Consider the following 25,639-nt stretch of genomic DNA (forward strand, 5'->3'; position numbering starts at 1 on the left):
TGGACAGCAGGGAGGCAGCCTCCCACGCAGGGCTGCGGACTTACGGCGTCTGGGCCAGCCACGCGGGGCCATCATCCCTCCCCGTCGCAGCTCTGGGAGAGCAGCACTAAGCACCATTGCGACCGCCCGCCCAAAGGCAAAATAGACGACACCGTCCCAGCTCCAAGGCAGCAATAAGGACATTTTGAAAACTGCCACAAAGGAAAAATTAAGCTGTGTGTTGTGTTTTGAGCAGGATAAAGTCTATTTCATACACGGAATTTAAGCCTTCTAACAGCAAATCAGGCTTTGGCACTGTGCGTTAAGCTAGAACTGTATGATGTCGCTGATTCCATCTTAACGCAGTCCAGAGAGCACCCTCCTCATAAAACTGGTGAATAAACCAGATTCTTGAGATGCATTTCTGGTCCTGCTGGTTAACCCACAATGGAACAGCCCTGCGACAACCATCAGCTCCATGGGTGTAACCTGTGAAGAGAAACTTCCCTTCTTCCCCGCTTAAACTGTCCTCAGCACAGTGCCTAGGACAATGTTTATCCAGCTTAAAATTATTTTCCCCAGCATCTCACAACAATCAGCAAAAAAAAAACCAACAAAACCACAAGCTTTGAAACAAACTGAATTTTATTCTTTGCAAATGTTTGCAAGCCACAAGAGTTTTCTGAAAAGTTAAAGTGGAGAACGTGCTACCCCTTCCGCAGCTTTTACAAAGCAATTAAACACAGGCGAAAAATCCAGTGAGGAACAACGTGAATTGCAGCACATCATACAAAAATAGCATTGTTAAAAACAAACAGCGGAGCGTTTGAACATGTTTCAGACCAAGTGTGCACATGTCCTATTGTGATTCTACCCATTCATCAAAACCAAACTAAAAGACATGAAATCTTGCGATATTACAGGCTCAGATTGTGTGACGGCTTTGCGCTATCGCAATGACAGCTTGAAAACGAGCAGCTCTATGCTACGTGTCCTCCAACGCAGCCAAGAGCCGCTGCTGCACCGGGCAGCCCCTCGTCTGTCCCCGAGAGGTCCTCCTCCCTCTGTCAGACCTGACGCAGATGTGGCCGTGCAGCCAGGACACCAGCCCTGCGATGGCCTGATTCCTCGCTCTTGCATCAGAAGGACAGAGATTACGGTGGGAGAGATAAAAATGTCCCCTTTGGGCAGCAGCCAGCAAGTCAATTTGATTAATTAATGCAAGACGCTACATGCCAACCAATGAATATAGTAAATAATACAGGAAATTACCACAAAAATGTGATTTCCTTTGTACTCAGCTCTCAAAAGCATATGATGTCCGTATTTGTCAGTAACAATCCCAATCCAGTAGTTTCCTCTCCAAAAAGGAGAAAAGCAGCATAGAAAGTATTAACCAACGTGTAGATCCATCCATGACTCCATATCCACCCTGTAAGTCACACGCTGCACGTTTTGAGCAGTTTTACACGCATAGCACTGTAACTGCCAGCCTCACCACGGCAGGATTCGTCTTCTATGCAGCAACCTGAATCACCCTTGTTTTCAACCCGGAAAGTGTCGTGGACTTTGAAATGGCGAACACTACACAGAAGGTTAGGAGGATGGAACAGCATCATCTTCAATAAAATTCAATTAGTGCTAAATTTACTCCTGACATCTCACTTGATTATTTTACATTTGACTATATGTACACAATACCAAAAATATGTGTATTTCATATTCAAACGTTGCCAGCGTAATGCCATTTTCAGTTGAGGCAACCCAAAAGGCTCAGCCAAAACCCCAAAGACCTGACGGAGTTCAGCGATAGCTGAGAAAAGTCATTTTGAAAACCTCACTCACCGTACCCTCAGTGAGCGCTTAGATCGAGCGGCGGCAGAAGGTACCTCAAAGCAGCCTCAGACGTCTTGCCACTCACAAGCCCTACTGAGGGTAACGGAACAAGAGATGGCAGGTATCCTCGAGGGGAAAAACAAACCAAGCCCACAGCTACGTCGTGTGTGTGCCTGCATGCACACACGTGCGTGTTGTGTGTACATGGTGTGTGTGTGTGCATGTGCAGGGCGTGAGGGGAAAGCCAAGCAGGATTTCAGTGGTTACCAGAGTACAGAGGTTTCACAGTCTCTCGCATTAGTTTTAGTGCTCATCCTTTCAGCCTTTTGAAAGCTTATTACAGAGACAAAACCAAAATCCAGAATGTTTTCTTGAAGAAAATGAGCCATCATTCACCCTCTATTTGTTCAGAATTCTATTCAAAGTAGTATTGCTTTTCACAGTTCACAGGCAAGTCAGAGCAGCACACAGAATTAACTGCGGGATTAGAGATGCCTACGGAGAGAACACCAGTTATCACAGAAGCACAGAGGTAGAAGGCTTCAAAGAACGGAACCTGAGTTACACAGTCATTAGTTTCTGCGTACCTAGCGTAACAAACCGCCTTAACGGCCCTTCAGCACCTAGCAGCTTTTCACAGCCGGGCGTTTCCTCAGCAGCGCTGCAGGAGCTGCCCCACTGCCACTCACACCAGCTACTCGTCCTCCTCTCGAAGAGGGGTCTGAGCCCTTCACCCGCGCCATCTGTCCGTGCCACACGTGTGACGTACGGGCCTGACGGAGAACCAGCAAGGAGCGGCTGATGTCTCACGTCTTGAGTAATTCTGTGTCGTTACATTTAACAATGCAGGTTCTCAAAGATTTTCTGTGAAGAAATAAAGAGTGAATGAGAAAGCTTCAAAAGAAAAAAAAAGTGCGTATCTTCAGTTTCTGTCACCAAAGTGCATTTTGAGGGAAAAAAATCCTGATGCATCGATAGCAAAAGCTGCCAAACGTTGGCACACGATTCCTGTAACACAGAGAGCGTGCACTGCCTTTGATTTCTGTTTTATTTAGAAACTTTTCCTCTCTGTAAGGTAAGGGCAACACTGTGAAATTTCACTTTATGACACAAAAGTGTAAAACAAACAGGAAAAAAAAAAAAAAGAAAAAAAAAAGAAAGGGATGTTGCCTCCCCCTTGTCAAAATAACTACTACTGAAAAATCTCCACAGGTATGTGTTTCAGAGAGCAACTCACAGAACGCTGGACATGTATGCTGGCAAACTCATCTTCACAGAAATCATTTTGAAGAGTAAATATAAGCACATTCAACAGTAAATGACAATGTAGCTTATGTTCTAGGACTGATTTGTATATTTTTTTTTTATAAATAGTTTAAAATTTAAGACTTCTAAAGTCAAATAATAGACTAAAGTCAATAATAGACTAAATAGATCAGACAACTGGTAAGGACCGAATACTTCACACGAGTTCCTTCTGCCCGCTGGCGCACTGCCACTGACGTTACCCACGCGACACCAGTCAGCAGAGATACTTCGGTCTCATACTCTTTCATGCTTACTCAGCACACAGCTGAGAAATAGCACAAGCCTAAAATTCGAAGTATTCCACATATAGTTAGAGAGAGGGATTTTCAGCAAAAACGTGTATATTATGGGAAACACTCCGCAGTAAGTAACTGGTATCTTACCGTCACACATATATTGCATAAATTATACTCTGTTTATTTGTAATTTTAGTTTCCCCCCACCATCTTTCTGCAAGCTGATAGCAGCAAACATTTTCTGAAATTATACAAGGAAGGAGAAAGTTCAGTCTCAAGTCTGTCCAGATGGATCAGATCGGTTTCTCGGTGTCCCGCGCCACCTCCTCTCCTCAGCTGTCACTTTCAAGATTCAACCTTCAGTTCTCCGTGCGTGAAACAACAGCAATGTGAATGCACACCAACCCCAAACGTAGTGAGCCTGCTTGTTTAGCTGTTTTCTGTGTGTGGGTGTAGGTTCTCGGGTTTTTAAGTTTAAGTAAGCATCAGAAGCAGAACGAGAAGATGCATTTAAGAGAGAGACTACTGCCTGTTCATCTCCAGAGCAGGTTACTAGACTACAGGCAAAGTAACGGTGATCTATCGTGGCTCGAGTCGTCCTCCGCTTCCGGAATCCGAGGCAGGAGAGCAGACCGTGTCAGTCCCCAGAATTTCTGAGGTGACATATCCTTTTTGGTAGCTGTGAATTTCCATCCCATGTGGTTCCCACAGATTCTGCACTGGGCTATCGTCCAGGCATACCTGCCAGAAACAAAACAAGAGGGTGATGCTAACATGTCAGGAAAAGGCATTTTAAACACATTGGAACACAGCTCACTCATCAGGTAAGAAGGGAATACCAGTCTCAAGCTCTCTTTGGGAATCAAGGTGCTCAGCTCGCAACTAAATCTCTGCATATCTTAGAAAAATAACAACTCAAATATTAAAAAAAAAAAAAAATCAGCCTTCAAGTAGAGAAAGCAACTAAAGCATTTTATTAGCACATTTCAACACTATGATGAAATGCTGTGTGCCTTAAAGAACAGTCTGAAAATGGTTCTCAGAGAGTCAGTGACTTAACAGAAATTAAAGTAATTTTTGCACTGCTCCTGGATTAACTGAGAATAGCTCTTTCCAGAGCAATGCAGCTTTCCTTTAACAGCCTTATAAGGCAGAAAATGAATATTTCAAAACCCTCATAGAAGAAAAGAACTGAGAAAACCCATAAGGATGAGAAAAATTAACTCCAGATATTACAAGCCACAAGTTTTCTTCAGGGAGTCTTAAAGTGTGCATGTCTTGTGACAGATATGGCACACACCCTCCAAGTCATTACTCAGTGCTACATGATAACCCAGAAAAAAAAACCCAACCCACGATGAACACGAGAAAATGGAAGAGTAAATGTGTACACGCATTAGTCAAGAACCTTGGCCTGGCTACAAATATCGCAACACATTATTTTATGTTGCTTTAGAACAGAACATGACAGGCACAGGGACAGAAGAATGATTTCGGACACTGTGGTACAGAAAGGACCACACAGAAAAGTGACCTCGTGAAAATATATTTAAAGAATATTTTTATGAAGCTATGAAGAATATCTTTGTGAAACTAAAAGTCAAATATAGTTGACTGAGCATCTGCAGCATGTTGGTCTAGCCACAAAAATTAAGTTTCAGCTACCAGTTTAAGCTTCACTATTAGGCAAACTTTAACATCCCGACAGTTAATTCTGCTGCTCTTTCAGAGAACAAAACAAATTTAAAAAACCCATCCATAAATAAATTAAAAGGTAATTATATTAGAATGTTAGTGATTTTTAAATTAAATTAATGGAGCATTTATACCATTTTTAGATTTAAAAAAAAAAGTATCTCAGTAGAATAACTGCATTTATATATTCTGTTTTCTATTTGCACTTGATTTACTTTATGATCAAGGAAAGCTGCACGGAAACAGCAATAATGATATTAGTTGTGGCTTATACAAAACGGTACACAAAGAAACTCCCAGACATATATCCTGTTTATAGCTCTCAGATGCTAGACTAGGTTTTAAAATTTCAAGACTTAGACATTTTTTTTTAAATTAAAGAAAAATTCTGAAAACATTCTATATGAATTTTCCATTTTATTCTGTATACTTTCCTATTTTTTAATAGGAGCGAAATGATGACATATGTTTCAAAAATTGTATATTTCTTATTCCACACTCACAGGAATACACTTACAACCAAATTTCTGTCATTTCCTAACAAAATTTCTTTTAACTGTTATTACCCAGGAAACCAGCTGTGCTCCGTGGACGCTCGCCCACTGAGATTCAGGTTGCAGGCTTTATATACAGTAAGGGTTTCGTGGATGTACCCGTGGGGATTCACGTACGCTGCCATGGGTCCGCACAGCGATAAACTGCAACAGACAATTCACAGTTTTGTCAAAGTTCAAGGAAGAAACAGAAATCACAGGCTGTCAAATGTCAACAAAAGTGCCAATCATGCTTAAAACTATTTTCCATAGCAAACGAACCACTTTAGGCTGTAAAAAAAAAGTACCTTTATTTATATTACTGAAAACAGAAAGAAAATACATGCTAATGTAAAATATCATTGGTCAAATTTTCTTACAATTTCAGAAATTTAAGTGTCCAGTGTTAAAAATCCAGTGCATTCCTCACTGACATAAGTTATTCATGTTATCTACTTAAGTCCCTACTTCAGAAAAGGTATTTAAAAATATATTATTGGGAGTAAGGATTAAAATATTCCTGTGTTCAGATGAACCTCGCCCAGCTGTTTGTTAAACGGGACAAGTTACTTAGAAGATAGCTGACAGGATGCTATGGAAACTACTTCATTTAAGGCAGTTATTAATCTCTCCCTCAAAAATGTACAGCTCAGTTCAGTTAAAAAAAAAAAGCAGGACAGATTCATTTATTTTACCTGCTGCTTCCAACACAAGTGACATCTATATTGATACTCCTAAACCTGACTTTAAAAATAAGCAAAAATGTCCATTCATTACAGTAACTTCTCACCACTCTTCTGTTAAAGCACATCAAACTGACACAGCAGGAATTGCTGTTTCTGGAATCCACCATTTGATTACAAGGTAAGAAAGAGCTTTTAATTACCACATCAGCTTCTTATCACACTGATACAGGAAAACTGTAGGGAGTCTTGTTTTGTTAAACCAATACATCTTTTATCCTTCACATTATCGTAGGTGTTGGACAGATATTAGTCATTCAAGATTAAAATACTGACAAGACTGCCAGGAATTATTTGGAAAATATACGGTCTTCTTATTATTGAACATGAAAGATATTGCACAGGTCAAATATATAATGGGAAATTACTGCCTAGTGCAGTTATTAGGATTAAACTCTATATTCTTAAAATAAAAAATAAGTATCACAATGCGTAATGACATAAATAGGCAATTTCCTTACACAACATCATCCTGGGAGCCACTCTGTGCATTTTCATCTGCTGCTGACAGACAGAAGTCAAGAAGAAGTGCTGAGAAATAATTTTTTGTCCTATTATTTCTGAATAAAGTTCAGGAGATCCTAAGTTTCATCTGTAATAAATTTATATTTCAAAACTCACCACAGAGTGCATCACTCTTCAATGACAAGGTGCTGGACTAGGTGACGTAACATGGCCTTTCCCACTGATTTCTGTTACAAGGTACATGCTGATACCTAGATTTACTAACTTTTTATTTAAAAAGCTCAAGTAACCTGTCGTCTTTCATAAAGAAACTCCCCTATAAATATTTACTTAAATTTTATTAACATTGTGGAAAACACAACAGTTGTAAGACATAACCTAGCCTAATCTGTTTTGCTGTGCCAATGTTTCTGATCAAGAACCTCCCAAAGATTAAAAGCAATAAACTCACCTGAATATTTCATTCTTGGTAGTTATTTCTGTGTCTTGGCATTGCTTACAACAGAGAGATGTACACTTGAAAAGAAAAACAAAGAGGGCAATTTCATTAATTTCCAGACGCTTGTCAGCACAGCAGCAACTAATAAAAATGTCTCTGCCCTTCCCTCCAAATAAACTTTGTACCAAATCTTTTGTTTATCTGGGCAACAGTTACTTACATTTTCTCTTTCTATCAAAGGAGAAAAGTTTTTTCTGTGCACTTTATGGTAAACAATAATTGTTATCTAAAAGACAAAACTTTTATATATTTCCCCCACCCCAAAAAAATCCACACACGGAAGACGATCTGATTACACAAAGGTAATAGAAGGCCGACTCATTAGTTAACCTTCCAAGTTCTTTAAAAGTTAAAGCAGAAAAAAAAAGCCTTTGCTATTCTAAGACATAACACAGAAAAGGCAGATGAGTACAAATGCAACCATTAAGTTTTCTAAAATTTGAGAGTACTGTATGTGGTTTTAATTTCCTCAAGAAAAATATGTAAGATGTATTGATCTTTTGCTTAAAGATCGTAACAGATTAATCTATATCCCCTACAATTTCTAGGAAGTAGGACAAAATCAGTTCATCACTGACATTGCCCAGAAAATAAGCATTTAAATCAGTTAAGTAGAACACTACTATTAATTTTCAGGAGGTGCATTACTTCTACCTCTTTCTAAGGGGAATGTATATGAAATGACCCAAAAATGATCCACTAGATTTCGGAACAAAATGCTGCATCTAGGATCCTCACTTGCACAAGTCGCTGTGTGAGCACATTTCCTTTTAAAACTCGGAGTAAATCACAGCTTGTGCTTCTGAGTCTCCCTGAGCTCTGACTCCACCCGTGATACTACACCGGTTTCTGCCAGTCTTTCCTCTCTCCTTTCCTCTGCACAGATGCTCTGGCCTTGCTGCTGCAGTTCCGTTTCCTCCAGCTTCTTTCTTGCAGGTGACGTGGGTTCTGCCCCACACTTCAAAAACACTGTCTACTCATCTTGGAGACTGAGGCAGGATAATTGCTCTGCTATACAGATACTATTTATCATAAGCCAGCTCTCTTCACTTCCCTTCTTAAAGCTCACTTGGCCTGTCTCTCTTACAGAGACCTTTAATGCCTGCTATCGTTCACTCTTTTAAATCACCCTACTCAGAGATTATAATCTAATGCTCCGATATCCCTCTCAGAATCCAATTTAGACAGCTACTTCATTCCATCCCTCCATTTCCAAAACTGTCCAATTACTACAAGTAGCACTCTCAAGGGGAATTCGCAGAAGCATTATACTTGTGAGTGACGTACATTCCATTAAAAATGAGCACAGAAACAGCTAACTGTTTGTAATAACAGAACGAGCTACTAAAGTACAAACCAATTTACTGATACCAAAGACAAAAGCAAACGTATCAGCTCCTGTGATCACTGACATTACTGTACATTACGTTCTGAACAATGAAACATGTTAGGACCATCCTTCCAAGCACACCAAAATACATGCTGTTACCAGAGCGCTCCCTGTCATTAAGGAACCCTGGCTTAAAAAAAGAGTACATTTCACCAAAATAAATGTTGCTAAAAATTGTAAAAAAACATAATGCACTTACCATTCTCACACTAATACAGAAGAGTTAAACACATTTAGAAAACAAAATGTCACATGTTGACAAAGAAAATCTTTTTGGTTTAGGCTAAAAATCAACTTTACTTTATTATTTTATGAGGGTAACTTAAGTCCTCTTGTCTCTTTGGGATTTATAGAAAATATACAATGTACTGAACATGAACCATTCTTCGTAGTACCTGAATATCAGAATATGTTCTAAGTCTCTGACTCACTGAAGACAAATGAAGTTTAATCCGGTTACAGAGCCTCACACAAAAAAGCTGTCCGTTTCTCTCTCAGAATTTGCAAGAGAGATTTTCTGTCTCCTCTTCTCTGTGTAGTCCCTTTTAGACTTTTGGTGCATGAACTTTGGGAAGAGGAACAATATTAAGATGATCCCCTTGCTCTCTTTTCTTCAAAAACAGTCAGTACTTTTTAGGCAAACGGGCAAAATTTCCCCTGCCCTATATCCAGCAGACAAACCCAACACTGACTGAGGTTACGCCATACTGACGTTCGGGACGGTACGTTGGTATCCCCAGCTAGCTGAAGGTCAAGCAGGATGTCTACGGCTATTCTTTCTGAAATGAATGTATTAGCAAAATAGTAATTTGTCTCTCCATTCAAAAATTGAATAGTAAATATCGCAGCCACTACTGTCAAACACACAAGCAAGTTTACAGGTAAAACTTGTATTTGCACCAATGGCTCTTTCCATGTTTTCTCTTTGGAAAGAACATAGCAATCCGAACTGCTGTTGGAGATGATGTTTCAAATGCCCTTCCTAGAAGAGTTGGATTCAACATGAGGTTGACTGCTACTTAGTTGCTCTGTAAGTTATAATAATACATACTATAACTAGTATTATGTAAGAAACATACTATGTAAAAATAACTTTCATGTCCTACATCTACAGCATTACACGGCCATGCAAAGAAGGGAAGACAAGTTTTTGAACATCTTAAGAAGGTATTGCCTAACAACACGTCTTTTGCAAAAATCCTTTCAGTCCAATACTTAGATTTCTACTCAATAGCTCAGCACTACAAAGATTTATCTTTTGTTACAAAATCCACAAGTTTCCATGGCACAACGCTACTTGACTGGGTGTATTATACTGTCAATACGGGGTTATGATGTTCATAAGATGGTTATGAGCAACACTGGACCTCTAGCACCACCTCTTGGCTAAAAATGTGCTGTGAGGTGCTGAAATATTATTTCTAACAAAAGCAAATATTATTATATGTTTCGTGCTTGCTGCCAAACATATAGAGAGCATTTTCGCTCTTAAGCAAACTTCTAAAGAAACAACAGAACACCCAGATTCACTCTCTAGAAGTATTATTTGGAAGTTCCATAAATTTTGATTACAGATTGTAACGGCCACTTCTATTATTTTTTTTTGTGAGAAGAATTTAATGGCATGTAAAGAAGAAATACTCACTTTGTTCATGATATCTAATTCACACCGGAGTCGCTGAACAGCACTACCTATTTTAAGCAACTGTATGCGTAACGCATCATCAATTGGCAGGCAAGCGGCAACTCTGTAAGAAAAATCTAGAAATGAGAAAGTATCAGGCCTGTTAGAATTGTAAAGAGAAACAAAAGCTACTGCTTCTACTCAGCTACAGATAGAATGCTAAAACTGAGGTTTATAATAGATTTTTAAAGGTCATTTTGGTACATCCTTCTGCCCTAAGGCTGGATCATGTACATGTAAAACCTCTTCTAAGACATTTGTCTAATCCCCACTTAAAGATCACCAGTGACAGAGACCAAACCACACTGGTAACGTAATGTATTCTAAAATCAGAACAGACACCTGGAGAACGTCGTCTGATACAGATTTCCACTCTGACAGTAAATTACTGAGTTTTCCAACCACCACTGGTTATCTTTATGCTTGCACTTCCTCTTTTTTTTTTTTTTTTTTGGCAAAAAGAAAGGCATGCTTTAGTAAGAGAAAGAAAAAATAAAGAGAAAAACCTCCATACACCTCCTTCATAAATTACAACCAAGTTATATTAGTCACATTGGTACTAAGAAAGTATTCCTTACTGTTATATTGTGAGAAGGAAAAAGATACACTCTGTATACACTTCCTTCTGGAGGTTTTTTGGTACATTTGAATGCAGTCCAAAATTAGATCAAAAAAATATTGTCAAGAAGACAGACTTGTTTTTTTTCTTTTTAAAAAGAGTTCTAATATGATAGTAATTTTTCAGATACTTCAATAGGTTATTAAAAGGCACAAACACAAAAGATAGAGGACTTCACTACAGTAATTCTTTAATTCAGCTAACAAAAACCTTGCTAAGCTGGAAATCATCCCATTCCTCACAGCCTGTGAAAGAATTCAAAAGCTGAAAATTTAAGTCAGCAAAATATCAGTGTGTTGTGAATCATGAGAAAAGAAGTGCCAAGAAATACTGGATTTCTTTGTTTGTTTTCAGATTATTTTATATGCTTTCCATAGATGGTGCTCTGGGCAAAGCAGACGGGAAGTAATTTCAAACACTACTTTAGGCAAATCACAAATGAGAGTTTCATGTATATCAAAACTTTTGAGCCCAGATCTGTATTTGGTGCTTAACTGACTTTAGCTGAAAGTTGTGGTTTGAACCCTTACAGGCATTTGAGAGTCTACACAGGAAACAATGTTTTCCCTTTAGAAAGACTTCAACTGAAATTTCCATCTGATTAGATCCCAGAGATCTGCAGGGAGAAGAGACTTGTTCACCAGGGCATAACCCCAAGGTCAGCTAAGGCATTAAATTTGATCCCAGCTTTCTTGAGATTAGGTTACTGGTGGTATTTTCCCTAATGTCTGATAAGAGGCAATAAGAAGTAAGAACAAAGAGATTATATATACTAACACTTAGAATGACATGAAAATAATTTCTAAAATCTAGTATGCTTTTGGCTCGTTTTCTTATGAAACATTCAGATCCCATTCCTCCTGCCACGGAGCACGATGGAATTCTATTTCTTTTACTGAACATGTCTCTGCACAGTTTGAGGATGTTTATGTCTTTAAAAGCTCCATCATCCTTTTGTCAAAGTTAATCATCAAAATTTATTGGCAATGGGAAGTGAGGGATAGACTGCCAATTGGTAATTATCTAAGTTTTGTCTTCTTAGGAAACACAAAAAAAAAAAAAAAAAGAAAATATTGGGTCCGTAAGCTAAACAACATCATACCTATTGGGTTTGTCGGAAGAGATTCATCTTTAAGATTTTCATCCCATTCATGTAGCTGCCTCTTGACTCTTTCCATCAAGGTTTCCTTTTGTTAGAAGAAAAGCCTAATTTAAATACATAAGTATTTCTGTTTTCTTAGGAAAAAAAAAAAAAGGAAGCAAAATGTAGAGTAAGCTATTTTCCCTAAGTGGACATTAGCTTTTAAGACTTACAATAATTACAGACTCATTTGGTATCTACGCATGCTAAACTAAGAGCAAAACAGGGATGGGAAGCGGGCCAAAATGAACTCATGGCCCAGGGTGGTTGTAATTCTCATTTGAGATAAGGAGACAACCGCTCAATTTCCAGAACTGTACAAATGGGATGAGGGCTAGCCTCCTCCCTACTTCTGCCTCTCCTACACCAATTACTGTACGTATTAATCAACATACATACATATGTATATAAAGAAATATGCACTTTTTAAAGAGCAAACCAACTCCCACAGGAAAGAAACCTAGGACTATCCAGCACCCTGGTGCTTAGCACACTCACCTGGAGCATGTGGGATAGAGGATGGAGTTTTTGCTCTGAGACAACACAACAGGAGCCTGAATCTCTGTTCTCCACCCCAGACACAAGCTCTAGCGTGAGGGAACAACGATACAGAGGGGGAAGCCCTTCCTGCTCTTTTAACAGTAAACTGAAAACTATACACTTTTTAAAAATGCAACTTATGAGCTAACAAAATTAAAGCTTTTACATTATCCAATAAATAGATACTGGAAAACATACAACTAATTGTAGATTATTTGCTAATATATAGGGTGAACTTACAGCATCATACAGCGAGTAGAGCCAAGGCGGCCAAGATGTCAAACTTGCACAGTGGAACTTCCTCTAAAATCAAACACACAAATATTTATTATTTAACGCTACGAGATTTTAGTGACAGTTCTTGTTCAAACAAGTAAAACAGAGAAGAGGTACCTGATTATTTAAAGATACAACAAATTATCACCATCAGGACCAGTACCGGAACGTGAAGCTTCCAAACCACTTCCCAAACGCATTGAGAGCTAAGATGTCAGCACAAGGCAGACAATATATGGATTTTCTCAGAAATCCTGTCTCAGCATTAAAAGTATTTCTAATGTTCAGGAATAAGAAATTATGCCTTTCAAAAGGGCATCTATCTGAAATTTAGACAGTTCAAAACATTTAAGTACTATTAGATAGTGCATCTGTTCCTCAGCTCCATGAATTGTTGGTACTTCAGCAACCACAGCAAACCACTATGTAAGGTGATTAAACTATTCCTATCATTGTAGTCAAAATGAAATGAAGAGGCTAATGGGCTGTATCAGGTATTTTAAGCAGACATACGTAAATTTAAAGGATACATGACAGTATCTTTTAAATGGAAAACGAATCTGTTAAAAACATAACTGAAAATACCAACAGGCAAGTTCAGAGTTGCAGAGGATGCTTTCTCACAGCAGAACAATTACTGATTAACAAAATTTGAATTCCTTACCCACCAAATTTCCAGCAGTGTAAGGTTATTTGTTTAGTTAACCAATTCTCTACAATGACTTCAGAACACTTACAATTATAGATTTAGGTTAATAAAAATCTAAAAAGCAGTACACTACATAAACCCACTGCTTTCCAAAAGAAGGTCTCAAATTGTTCTATAAATACTTACAAATTAAATTTTCATTTTCCCTTTGAGGGCAACTATCCTTATTTTACAAATGAGAAAAATCAGGCAATAAAAACTAAGATCCACAGCAAAGAAATGGTACTCTGAACAGAGAACTCAAGAACACCAAAACTCAAGTTATTGTTTTAATTAACAAGTATATTTTCTCTAACAGCTAACACAAGGTCAGGTCTTGTATGGAGCTGAAATCGGTCTTAAAAATTCCATTTTCTATGTTTCTCATTATATTAGCAAACATACAGAAGTACAGCCTGTCACACTGGAAACAGTCACAGTTCTGCTGAAATCAATAGAGTAAGAGAGGCCAGTAGGACAATGCCCCTACTCTGGATCTGTATCTCAACCCACCAAACATTCTTACAGCAGGTACACTGCATTTCAGCTACCATCAGACAGACTCAGCCTTGGAGAGAGACTTCTGTCCACACCCCCACTAAGCTTGGGTTTTCTGGGCTTGTTAACTCGTAGATGAACTCTGAGAATCAATAGCTTTTTGTTATCACTAATTTTTTTTTTTTCCCTACAGAGTTCAAAACCACTGAAGAAAAAAAACCTCAAACAAATCCAAACCTTAACTGCATCTGACAACGAGGAGAGTTACTAGATTTCTATATTAATTGCCGGAGGGAGTTCCAAAGATCTCTACAGATACAGAAGACTTCAAGACATCTTTCTTCTTACGTGCCACTGACCAAAATGGCAGGTTAAATAAATAATAAATTAATTAATAAGTAACAATTTAATTTTTTTTTTTAAAAGTCTCAGGTCGTCCTGTTTTACCACACCCTCTCCTACCGACCTCAGCGCTAACTCCTGTCCTACTAATCTTACCGTGCATACTTGCCCACTGTTAACGAGAGTCTCTGAAAAGCCCGCACGGTGCCTGAAAAGGAGTTAGGTTTGCACTCGAAAGGCTTTCCCTGGAATAACTACGCTAGTACGATATGCTAGCATGGTCCTTATTATGGGAACATAACTTATCCCAGCAAAATGATCCTTTTGACAGGACGTGTTATTTCAGACTCCTAAAGGACAACGCTGTATACTGGTAAAAGTGCACATTCACTTGTATAAATGCATCTTTTAGCACCTTTTAAGCAGCACAGCTGTCTCTAGCACAAATCACACCTTATTATTCCCCTGAGCAATGCAGAAGTTTGTAGCTTAGGCCTGGCACCAGCCACTTAGGACTCTTGAAAATTCTGTCCTACAATCTTAGTGTGAATTCCCCCAGTGCCAACTACTGTCACAGCTACAGGGATGCAAAAAAAGTGTAAACAAGCAAAGACAGAATCTGTGTCAGTGAAGCAAAAGGAAAAGCTAATTCCCTAATGGAAACACCAACATCTTGATAATGACTATTTCTCCATTACTGTTGTTTGTTGCTTTGTTTTTTTTTAAATCAGAGTGAAGTAAATAAAATTCTGGAAGCTGTCTAAAGAAGCATGAAGTCTGCATACTTTTAAAAAAAAAAACATTCACATTTTCCACGCACAAGTAGCTGCAGGTATGTAAGTCAATCCTTGAACTGATACAAGTTTTAAAGCCAAATTAGCAAACAGAATGATGATTCCAAACTAAGACACTAAAGGTCTTCTGTTTCATCACTGAAATTTGGGAGTCACCTCTAAACCAACTCCGCTCTTTAAAAGTCTCTTCTAGCTGATATCAGTTACAAAAACCTTCTAACTTTCAAAACCAAGCCATTAGCACAAGCACAAAGCAAGAGCACTGGCACTGTCAATACTGATTGCCAATATTTTTATCATCAAAGCAGTTTCAGCAAAAGTCAAGACGCTTCTTTGACCTGCCTACAAATAAAATCTTACACACTTACTGTTTTTTCCCCACCAACACATCATCTCCAAACTTTACCAACCAGCGCTCTCTTTGAGGTGTTTTGATGATGTAAAAAAATAATGGTACTATTACACGAATTATTATGTAATAATATTAATCTAATAATACTGTGAATAAAGCCAAAGAGAACTCATAATACAAATAATGTATTTCCCCATTGTTGACAGCTGATAAACAATCACAGTGTGCAAGAAAAGCAGGAGGCTGGCATCCAGAACTCCAATTATGCATCCTCTAAAGATGAGCAGATGGAATTTTATATTAATTTTCAAAATGCCATATTTTTTTTTTTTAAGTCCATAACTAGCTTCTAACCTTTTGATATTTTTGCCACCACTGACGTATAGCTCGGTCCTGCCACGCTGTAGGTTTCGAAGAAGGAAGTACATGGCATCGGCTGAGAGACTGCAGCTGTACCGCCGACATGGTTGAAGGCAGCACGCGCTCAGGAAGGATCTGTACTTTAGCCTGCTGGATTCTGACAAAAGAGAAAAAAAAAAAAAAAAAAAAAAAAAAAGAAAAGATGCGTAATAGATTAATCACTACATAGAACTATAGAATTTAAGCAGCAATCCATTTCATCAGATTTTCAAAGTTGTACTAATGTAAACCAAATCACCTGAGGGAACACGCAGCATATCTGTAGCAAACCAAACACATGCTATTCTAGAACACAGATTATCTCATGCCATTTGCTAAATTATTAAAGCCACTGTACTGACTAGACTTTGGTAGACCTAAATTGAAGATAGAAGCAATGTCTGTTTTTCCTTTTCCTTTAAAACCCAGAATTAGCTGTCTTCCAAATATTTTTTTCACTGGCATACAGAACTCTACAAAGATCACCGCTTTAATTTTTTCAGCAAAAGTTTCTTTGCTGGGTTTTTTCCTCTCTGTCTCAGAGTCAGCTACTTCTTCCATGGGATACAACAGGCTGTCTTTGTATTTTAGAGCATTAGGTATCTGTTGGGTTTGCGGTGGATAGAATTAAAGACAGATTGGCAGTGGCGACACAGTAGGATATTCTACCATCTCAGCATTGTATTTTTAGATTTTTGTCTCCTCAAGTTACTTCTGGTCTAAACTAACAGTCAGCTACTACATATCAAACCCTCAGAAGGGAAGTTCAGCTAAAATGTGCTTGGCTAGAGTTCCAAATCAGCAGAAATAGGATATAGATTCCCATGATCTTTTAATATCCTAGCATCAACCAGGTCACCTATCCCACAAAGTTCAGCAACAGTTACGTGGCTATTAAGAATACTGACAAGCAGGAAGGACTTCACATTTTAACACTACTACGCATCAGAAATCCTGAAATATTAAGATGTATGTCATTACAAATCTCCAATTCTACTTACAGGGACAACACTGAACTCTGTTAGCTTACTATAAATTACGAAATGATGTTTTACAATAAGCACTTAGTGATCAGAAACACCAAAAACTATGGAATTTTTTTCTTGCTCAGAAGCTCAGTACTTTTCCCTCTTTAGCAAAAAGAATTTTAGACTGTTAATGCTTGTTGGTTTTGTTACTTGCCTTGAATATATGAAAAATAGGAACGTGATCTTAATGAGAATGCTTTATTTGTGCAGATGAATGTTACATTCTTCTTCCATCCGATTTCCTTCTTAAGTCCCTCTGACATACAGAAAAAAGTGGCAGCAAATTACTGCCAATCAATCTCACCTCCTTTATTTTATACATTTAAAAATTCCTACTTATGAATGAAACTTGTGAACATGCTGTGTTTTCTGCTAGTCAGTAAATATAAAATCACCACAGTAGAATGCTGTAGCAGCTTCTGGATACTGAATTCTCAGTAACCACGCCGTTGTTACTGTAGTTGTCCAAGTACTGCCATCTTGTGTTCAAGCAATGTTTTTTCAAAGCTGTAAAATTTGGAATATTATTTGTAACTAAATGTTAGACAGTGATAAATAGCAAGTAGCTTAACTTCTTCAGCTGCAGGTCATAAAAGCACATGAAAATGTTGAGCTCAGACTACTCCTAAGTCTCTTCTAAAGCAATGCCACCATACTGAACAATAGCAGAATACAGATAATGACCTTCAGATTTACAGATCTGGAGTAAGATGTTATATGCCTTGCAGAAAAGATTACAAAACCCACTAGCAATTGTGGTAAGAACTGTTATGTGCTCACAGAATCAATGTCTGGAGCCTGCATCTCCGGATAGTGACGCTGACAGAGGCCACGATGCAACGTATGGTGCAGAGCACGATGTCAAGAAGAACTTGAAAATGACAGAAGGCTCAGCATACTGTTAACTAAAAGCTAAGGGTCCCAGTCACTTTTATAAATGGGCAAAGGTATTAATTACATAATACGATGAAACTGGCTAGAAGAGAATTCTCTAAATATCACAGGTATCACAATATTTTCTGTATTGCAATACAGAAAAGAACAGGACTCGAATACAGAAGAGAAGAGAATACTCCTATCAAAGCTGAGTTGAGTGTGTTTGACAAGCACATGAAAAGAAGTGTCAAACAGTAACAGAAGTAGGACTTTTCTATCAGTGAAGTATCAGTGAACCATCAAAAAGGAAGAGGTAAGACTTGCTGAAGGTAAGGATGTACTAAACTGTGACAATGGTTAAAATGAACAAGATGTAGTGTCTGAGAAACCCAAAACGATGGGCTGCTTGTAGTTAGCAAAAATCAAGACTCTATTTTCATATTCAAATATTTATCCAGAAATCTCAGTGTGCTTTTATGTTTTACAAAGGGAAAAAAAAAACAAGAGAAGTGACTTGCTTCTCCACTATTATTACCAGACTCCAGTCCACCCCCTTCATGGGCAGCTTCTCATGAAAACCACCGCCCCTCTGGGCACAGTTACTCTCCTCTCCACAGCTGAAAGGTGCAGCTGAACCCTTCCGGACACTGTTGAGGCTCAGTAGTCAAAGATCACTCAAAGTACAAAAATAGACAAGCATACTATTATCATCTCTACTGTCAGAATCTTGCCTCCAGCCTTTCAGAGCTGCAACTGCACATAAAGGTATGAAGTGGAACACATCCCATGCAGATCGTCTCCGGAAAGGTCGCCTTTCAGAAAATGAGAGTTCCAGTTTTTCAAAGGAACGGAATCTGGTTGCTACCAGGGAGGTAACAGAAGGCACACACTTCATACTGTATCCTCTCATTTCACATCGGGTTTGAAACAAGGATGTGAGAGATTTTGAAATAAAGCTTTAGAACTTCTGATGCAGGCAAATCAAAACCTTTTTCCCAACTTAATTTTCAGAAACAAAGTCATTCTGACAGATGTTTTCTCTCACACTACAGGTAGACATTCTTTAGAGATTTCTATAGCAAAATTACGAACAGCTAAAACATGAGTCCTGGAACAGGAAATGTCAGAAGTCCTTAATGAGCAGAGAAGCTACTGATCAAGCATTGGATTAATATCTATAAAATGTAAATGTTTTGGTGAAGCAAGATTTACAGTACGTAAAATTAAATACAGAATTTTCTTACCCATCTGACTGTGTTCTTATTTCCAGCACCTTGAACCTCTGTCTTCCTATTGCTTTCACTTTGACAGTTTCAATTCCATACTCCTGCTCTTCTCTGTAGGCATATATTTCTGCTGTTGTTCCAAAATGTGCTTCCCTTTCACGTACATTACTAAAAGTAACAGAATGAGAAAGGTTACCTACCCTCCAAACAGCATTGCTCATTCTGATTTCACAAGTTAGTCTACCTGCACTGACTGTACACAATAAGATTTATCAAAAAAGTAAATTTGGTAAAATACCTTCAACTCACTGCAACCATTAGTTTTCCATTTTAAAAGCAACTTCTAATGTTTTGTTTGGTTGGGGGTTTTTGGCAGCTGACTTGGTTTTATTTTAGGGTCTAGAGGTGAAATTCTGGGAACAAAGGGATCTATGTATCTGCACTTGAAACACAGATACTGAAAGTAACAAAATTCTTTAGATTGACTTTCTACCAGTAACTGTTCCTACCTCTTATGTAATTAAACCATAGTAAATTCCGGGAAAAGGGAGGAATATTCCTAACTTCTTTTGGCACAGATTAGCCTTTATCTTTTCTGCTTTTCTGTCACCTCCTGTCTCTCAACTCTACTGAGAAACATTTGTCTGTGCTTGTTAATCTATACACAAAACAAGCAAATGCACCTTTACAACAATAGAGTTCTCAAAACAAGAACCTAATTTTTACATTTCAAATCAAGGCTTATTCTTTAAGCAAAATGGATCAGTGCATTCAAATAGTTGCTGAAATCAAAAGGATGCTCAAACAAGGAAAGCAAATCAACATTTACTGTTTCTCTATACAAATACGTGCTACTGGCAAGCAGCTACCCAGCACGACATGAAAACTTTTTCATTACGTACTGGAAGACAATTTTTGTCAAAAAATTTCAAACCACAACTTATTTTATTCATCACAGAACTGATGCAACCATCTGCTTTTGATGTGGCATCCAAAGAAACTGTGCTAAAAACACATGCTGCATACCATCAGTAAACCCACTCGTGTATTTTACCTGTATGCAAGAACAGCAAACGTTCTGTCTTTCTGAATTAAATTCCGCACCATGCTAACCTCTTGAGGGCGAAAAAGCTGAAGAGGTAACGTCTGTCCAGGAATCAACATCACCATCACATGAGGCAACACTGGAATCACCTGACAGCTGTCATCATCATGCACTGTTCTTCCATGAAACTCTTCCATATCAGAACCTAAATACTGAAAACAGTAAGGAAATGACAGAAGTATAAGAAGTTTTGGTGACAGACAAGGATAAAAATAAAATTAGGTCTTTGGCTTAAGGATATTACAACAGAATTACACAAAACCTCTTCAAGATGTATTTAATGAATGACACATAAAGAACATACCACATGTGATGTTGGCAAACTGGTATCAAAATTAATGATGTTTGGCTTTTCAGCTTCTTTACTATCTTGATCTTCAACTTCCATTTCATTGTCATCCTCCTCCTCGCTCTCTGCTAATAAGCACATACAGAATACTGTGTAGAAAACGACCAGCAAAGCCTAAGATACTGAGAAAAATCAGAGAATCACAGAAACGCATTCAATACTCCCAGGCTACAGCCTTTCACAGGGAAACAACTTTTGTATTTGTAAACTTGTGAAAAATAATTTTCTGGCTGTTACAGCAAAATCAGCGATGTACAGAAAGGGTCAAAAGCTGGTAATTTATTTTTGAAAAGCTAAAGAACAACTTTGCTTGGATGAAAAATAAATAAATAAATTCTGTCAGCTCAGATTTTCCTTAAGAAGTATTTCCTTATCTCCATTCGAAATGTCTTCTGCCTGTACACCCATATGCCAGGTAACTTAATTTTCTGTAGGATGCTGAATATAAAAAATAGAGTGATACAAACCTGAACAATAGAACTGCACACATAAAACAAGCGAGTTAAAAGTAATCTGAAGCTCTATATTCATGCGAAGACTTCCACTGGTATTTTAAACAATTTCATTGTCAGCCTCCCCTGCGTGTATACCAAACACACACACACACCCCCAGCAAAGGCAACTACTACAGAAAATAAAATATACCTATTGCTAAAACGCTGGTTTCACTGACTGTTCTGTGCATTACCCTACAATGTATGCCTGCAAATAGTCCCCCAAAACAAATGCAATGTAACTAGCACACTCTTGTAACTGTATTACTTGATCCTATTTCTTTCATGCAAACAGTATTTACACACCGTGCTCTATCTATTTAAAATAGATTTCATAATAAATTTTGCAACCCAAATCTGCAGGATTCTTACACCAGTAGCTGCTAGGTAACGGATAATCCCAACGGTGCTGAAAAACACCATTTAGATCTTGAAAGCTATTAGATTACAAGACAGGCAGAAAAATATCTGTACAACTGTCAGTCTAGTGGCCTGTCTTTGCAATCAGTATCTTCTTAAGAAACAATCCACAGTTGAAAACTTAAAAGGCGGGGTGATTATATTATCTTAAAGGGACTATAGGCAAATCTTACAAAAAAAAAAAAAAATGCTCCAGAAGGAAGGAGTCTTCCTTCAGAAATGGGAGCACCACCGCCCTCTTTTACTGAGACCTTACTATTTCCGAGAGTGGGAGGACAAGAGAACAATGAAGAAGACATTACAAGTTGGTTTTGGAGAATCTTTTCTTTCTCTCTTCAGCCTTCAGACGCATTTGTTAAATGTATTCTTTACAAAATGTTTAGTCCACGGTCTTCTTTCTGCTTCACATAACTTTTTTTTTCTTTAAATATTGCATAGTTTACAGAACCTCCTCTGTAGGAGGCACTGCATGACGTGCTGATGCTATGGATCCATCCCGTATTGTATTTATCTCAACAAAAAATTATCCAGCACGACAACAAAGGAGGTTACAGAAGTTAAAGCAATAAGATATCATCTTCCTAATTACCATAAAAATTACTCAATTTCTAGATTAATTTTCTCTTCCATTATATTCAGTTAAAAGCCCTAACTACCAACGATCACAAAATGTTTAAGACGTACAAAACAGCCAGCATTTTGCTTAGCGTGACAGAGGGAAAGAGCAGGAAGCTTTTGCTTGGTTCTAGGGCAGCAGTGCAGGGTGGAGGAGGGAAGCTGACTTCATTAAAAACTATATTCTGGGCTGCATGCACTCTCATCAAGTTACATCAATCACTGGCAGTTTTAATAGCCTTTTAGAGAGACGCTGTTTCACTTGTTTTTCTGAACACAAAAGGAATTAACAACAGTTGATTAGAAATAACTGTGCCCTGCAAACTTTTGCTCTTTCTTGCCAAAACTGCACACTAGCTGCTGCGTGGTGGCAGAGAGGAGCGATGACTCATTCCACTGCAGCAGCACCATGTGAACGTCAAAAAAACACCACCGGCTTCGCTCTCCTCCTCGATCACACTACAGGAACAGGAGATGGAAAGCAAAAGAAATGGCATCTTTTACACCCTTAATGATATATAATTTCTGTTAATTTTATTTCAAGATTAGTGAGACCTCCAGCACACCGAAACAAGGGAAACGCAAGTGCCAAAGGCACACTGCATGGCAAGGCTCAGTTTCCTTCGTGGCAGGTTAGGCATTGCTGGATGCTCATCCTGGTCCACCAGCACTACCAAACCTACTCTCCAAGTCTTCGTGCAGAAAAGAAGAAGTAAGAACCTCATTAAAGAAAAAAAACAAAACAAACAAAAGAAAAACCAACCGGAAACAGGAACCAGGTAGGAAATATTAAGGCTGTATTTCCTAAAATATTCAGGGAGCAACCTGATCTGGTTGGAGATGTCCCTGCTCCTCGCAGGGGGGTTGGACTGGATGCCCTTTAATAGTCCCTTCTCACCCAAACCATTCCATGATTTTATGTTATTTTCGATATACAGGCATAAAATGCTCATAGAATTTCCTGCTATAGGAAATTACAATGGTTATTGGCAAGGCTTACTGCTATTTTCTCCTTTGAATGCTTATTCTGAAATAAACGGTTTGGTTGTTTTTTTTTTTTTTCCCAGTTTAGCACGAGCTGCTTCCAAAACCATACGGCCTCCTGTCAGCTGGGAGGCACCAAATGCTAAATCAGAAAAAAAAACCCCGCACGTTATTATGCAAGAGGTACCCACCCCAGGAATTACACCGGTGTAGGTGGACGGAGAAGCCAGGCCGCTCTACAGCCTCCAGCACAAACCACTGACCGGTACCAGCCCGGGCTGTAAGCGGCCAACAGCCGCCGGCTGCCGCAGGCACCCTGTGGCTCCCTGAGCCATGACCCAGCCAGCAAGGCCGCCCGGCTCCCCACAGCCCCCCTGCTCCCCACACAGCCCCCCGGCCCCGCGGCAAGCAGCCCCCGCGCCCCACATCGCCTCCCCACCGCCCCTTCCCCCCCGATCCCGCCCACGCAGCGGGGCCCGGCCCCCTTGCCCGGGCTGGCGCCTCACGCCCACCCCGGAGCCCCGCCGGCTCCCCATCCCGGCGCTGCCAGCCTGCCGCGGCCATTACCGGGCACCAGCTGTAGATGATTCCCCATGTTGTTATGGGGCTCGCCACCTCCTTCCTCGGCGGCCATCGCTGTTTACCCGGAGAGGAGCCTGGGAAGCGGCCGGCGCGGGGCGGGGGAAGGCGGGAGGAGGAGCCGGAGCGAGCCCGGGAGCCGCGGCCTCTAGCGGTGCTTCCCGGAGGGGGCCGCTGGTTCTCGGGGCTCCGAGCCATCACTCCCCGGCTCCCCGCGGGTTTATTTTATACTGCACGCCGTGCGAAAGGCTTCGCGGAGCGGGAGGGACGGGCGCGGAGGCACGGGGCTGTCCCGCGCTGAGGCGAGGGCGGCCGGGCTGTGTCCCCCGAGGAGGGACGGGTCTCCCGGCGCCGTCTGGAGGCCCTCGGGGCTCAAAGGGTGACAGGGGACGGCGGGGACCAGGGCTCGGGGGGGCTGGCAGGGGACAAGGCCCCACCGGCTCCCGGGTGCTGGCTCGCCTCAGGGGCCGCGGCCGTGGCTGCTCCGGGCCGGGCGCTGAGCCTGGCGGGGTGACAGCCGCTTCGGCTGCCTAAAGCGCTTCGTGCCTGGCGCCCCGTCCTTGAGTTCCGGGAGAGGGGGCGGGAGGGTGTGAATAAAATCCACGGTGGATCACCGTTTGGGTAAACAGCTTGCAGCAGAAACGGTAAACACCACGGTTCGTTAGGTGCAGTCCTGGCAGAGAGCCCTAAGGGAGACCAGATCTCACTGGCGTGGAGATGCGGGGTAGAGAGGAGCCAGGGCTGGGACACAGAAAGGTTGAAATGACCCAAATTATTCCTGGGATAGGCCTCAGTACATCTACACAACTGGGCCTCACCGCTCTGCATCCTGCAACCGAATACCCAGCTGATCCCACCAGCCCATCGCCGGCCTTCTGCCCTGAAACCCCAGCTCCGCTCCTCGGGCACGCCGCTGTACCAACCGGCACCGGCTTCTAATACCTCCTTCCCAAAAGCAGGACTAGTGCCAGGCTTCTGCCTCAGAAAAACATCTGGGTGGTTGCTCAGAGGTGGATCCATGGCTCAGTGTCTTCTGCAGTGCCAGACCTCAGCTGCGGTGTACGTGGCACGTACTGTGCCTCACTGGTGCACAAGTAGTGGTTCCCTCTTTTTGAGAAGTGAGATTTTAGTAAAAATAATTGTTTACTCAAAAAAAAAAAAAAAAAGACTGTGTTTTGTAGTGCTGCTGAGAGAAAATGGTTGAGACTTGTCACCAAAAATGGCTCATGGGATGTTCTGCTTTCTAGTGGGATACAAACCCAGTTGATATGCCCCAAAAAGTCAGTTGGGTAGGGCTGCACTGCCCAACTCTTACACAAATGCTCTTGTCTCATGATTTATTATCATTACCTTCCCCTTTAAAACAAACAAACAAACCTGTCAGATCATGGCTCTGGGATCTCTCCCTTTCTACTAAAAGGCTTACTTTTTATCGCTTTTGGTGTTCTTTGGAGACTGTTACAAATCACAAAATCTTGTACAGCGCTCCCAAACATTTCACAGTTCCACAAAACCTCAGCCCTGTTGTCTCCCAAATACGGCCATTTTATTTTTTTCAGGGCAAAATTCTATACTTTCTGCTGTTCTCTTTAATATATCCAGTTTCAGTTCAGCAATAATATTCTCCCTGGACCAGTGACAAGAGTAAACCAATGGTAAGGCAGCAAGCAAAATACTATTTTTTTTTTTTTCCCCAGAATTAAAGCATTTTAGAAAAACACATTTTAAAGATAAATAGCAGCCTAATTTCCTTATCATCATGGGTGGGAAATTTCAAAATACCATCTATACTGACCTGAATAAGCCTTTAGAGCAACAGTCAATATCATGTTTGCCAAACGAGGAATGTATCACAAACATGCCTGTGAGGATACATTAAGCATGTATAAGAATACAATAATCACTTAAATGGTTAAGTTATGGTTCCATAACTCTTTCTGCATTAT

At 40.0% G+C, this 25,639-nt stretch overlaps 1 protein-coding gene across 3 annotated transcripts; it reads right to left on the reverse strand.

The window, feature by feature from the left end:
• Positions 1-606: 606 nt before the first annotated feature.
• Positions 607-23,835, reverse strand: CRBN (cereblon). 3 transcript variants are annotated; one of them, XM_086755573.1, is made up of 13 exons: positions 23,682-23,835; positions 20,557-20,669; positions 20,202-20,404; positions 19,166-19,315; positions 15,973-16,135; positions 12,909-12,971; positions 12,090-12,174; positions 10,330-10,445; positions 7,247-7,311; positions 5,621-5,752; positions 3,507-4,100; positions 3,270-3,406; positions 607-2,679 (listed from the first exon to the last, which is right to left on the reverse strand). In XM_086755573.1, the coding sequence occupies exons 1-11, from the start codon at positions 23,746-23,748 to the stop codon at positions 3,917-3,919; spliced, it is 1,341 nt and encodes a 446-aa protein (XP_086611699.1). In that variant the 5' UTR covers positions 23,749-23,835; the 3' UTR covers positions 607-2,679; positions 3,270-3,406; positions 3,507-3,916. The 3 variants fall into 3 exon arrangements, with proteins under 3 accessions (XP_086611699.1, XP_086611698.1, XP_086611700.1); XM_086755572.1 differs by having other exon boundaries at positions 3,270-4,100; XM_086755574.1 differs by having other exon boundaries at positions 3,270-4,100; positions 20,557-20,666; positions 23,682-23,777.
• Between the last annotated feature and the right edge of the window lie 1,804 nt (positions 23,836-25,639).

This window comes from Chlamydotis macqueenii, chromosome 10 (genome assembly GCF_036417535.1).
Source record: "Chlamydotis macqueenii isolate bChlMac1 chromosome 10, bChlMac1.mat, whole genome shotgun sequence".
Taxonomy (NCBI): Eukaryota; Metazoa; Chordata; class Aves; order Otidiformes; family Otididae; genus Chlamydotis; species Chlamydotis macqueenii.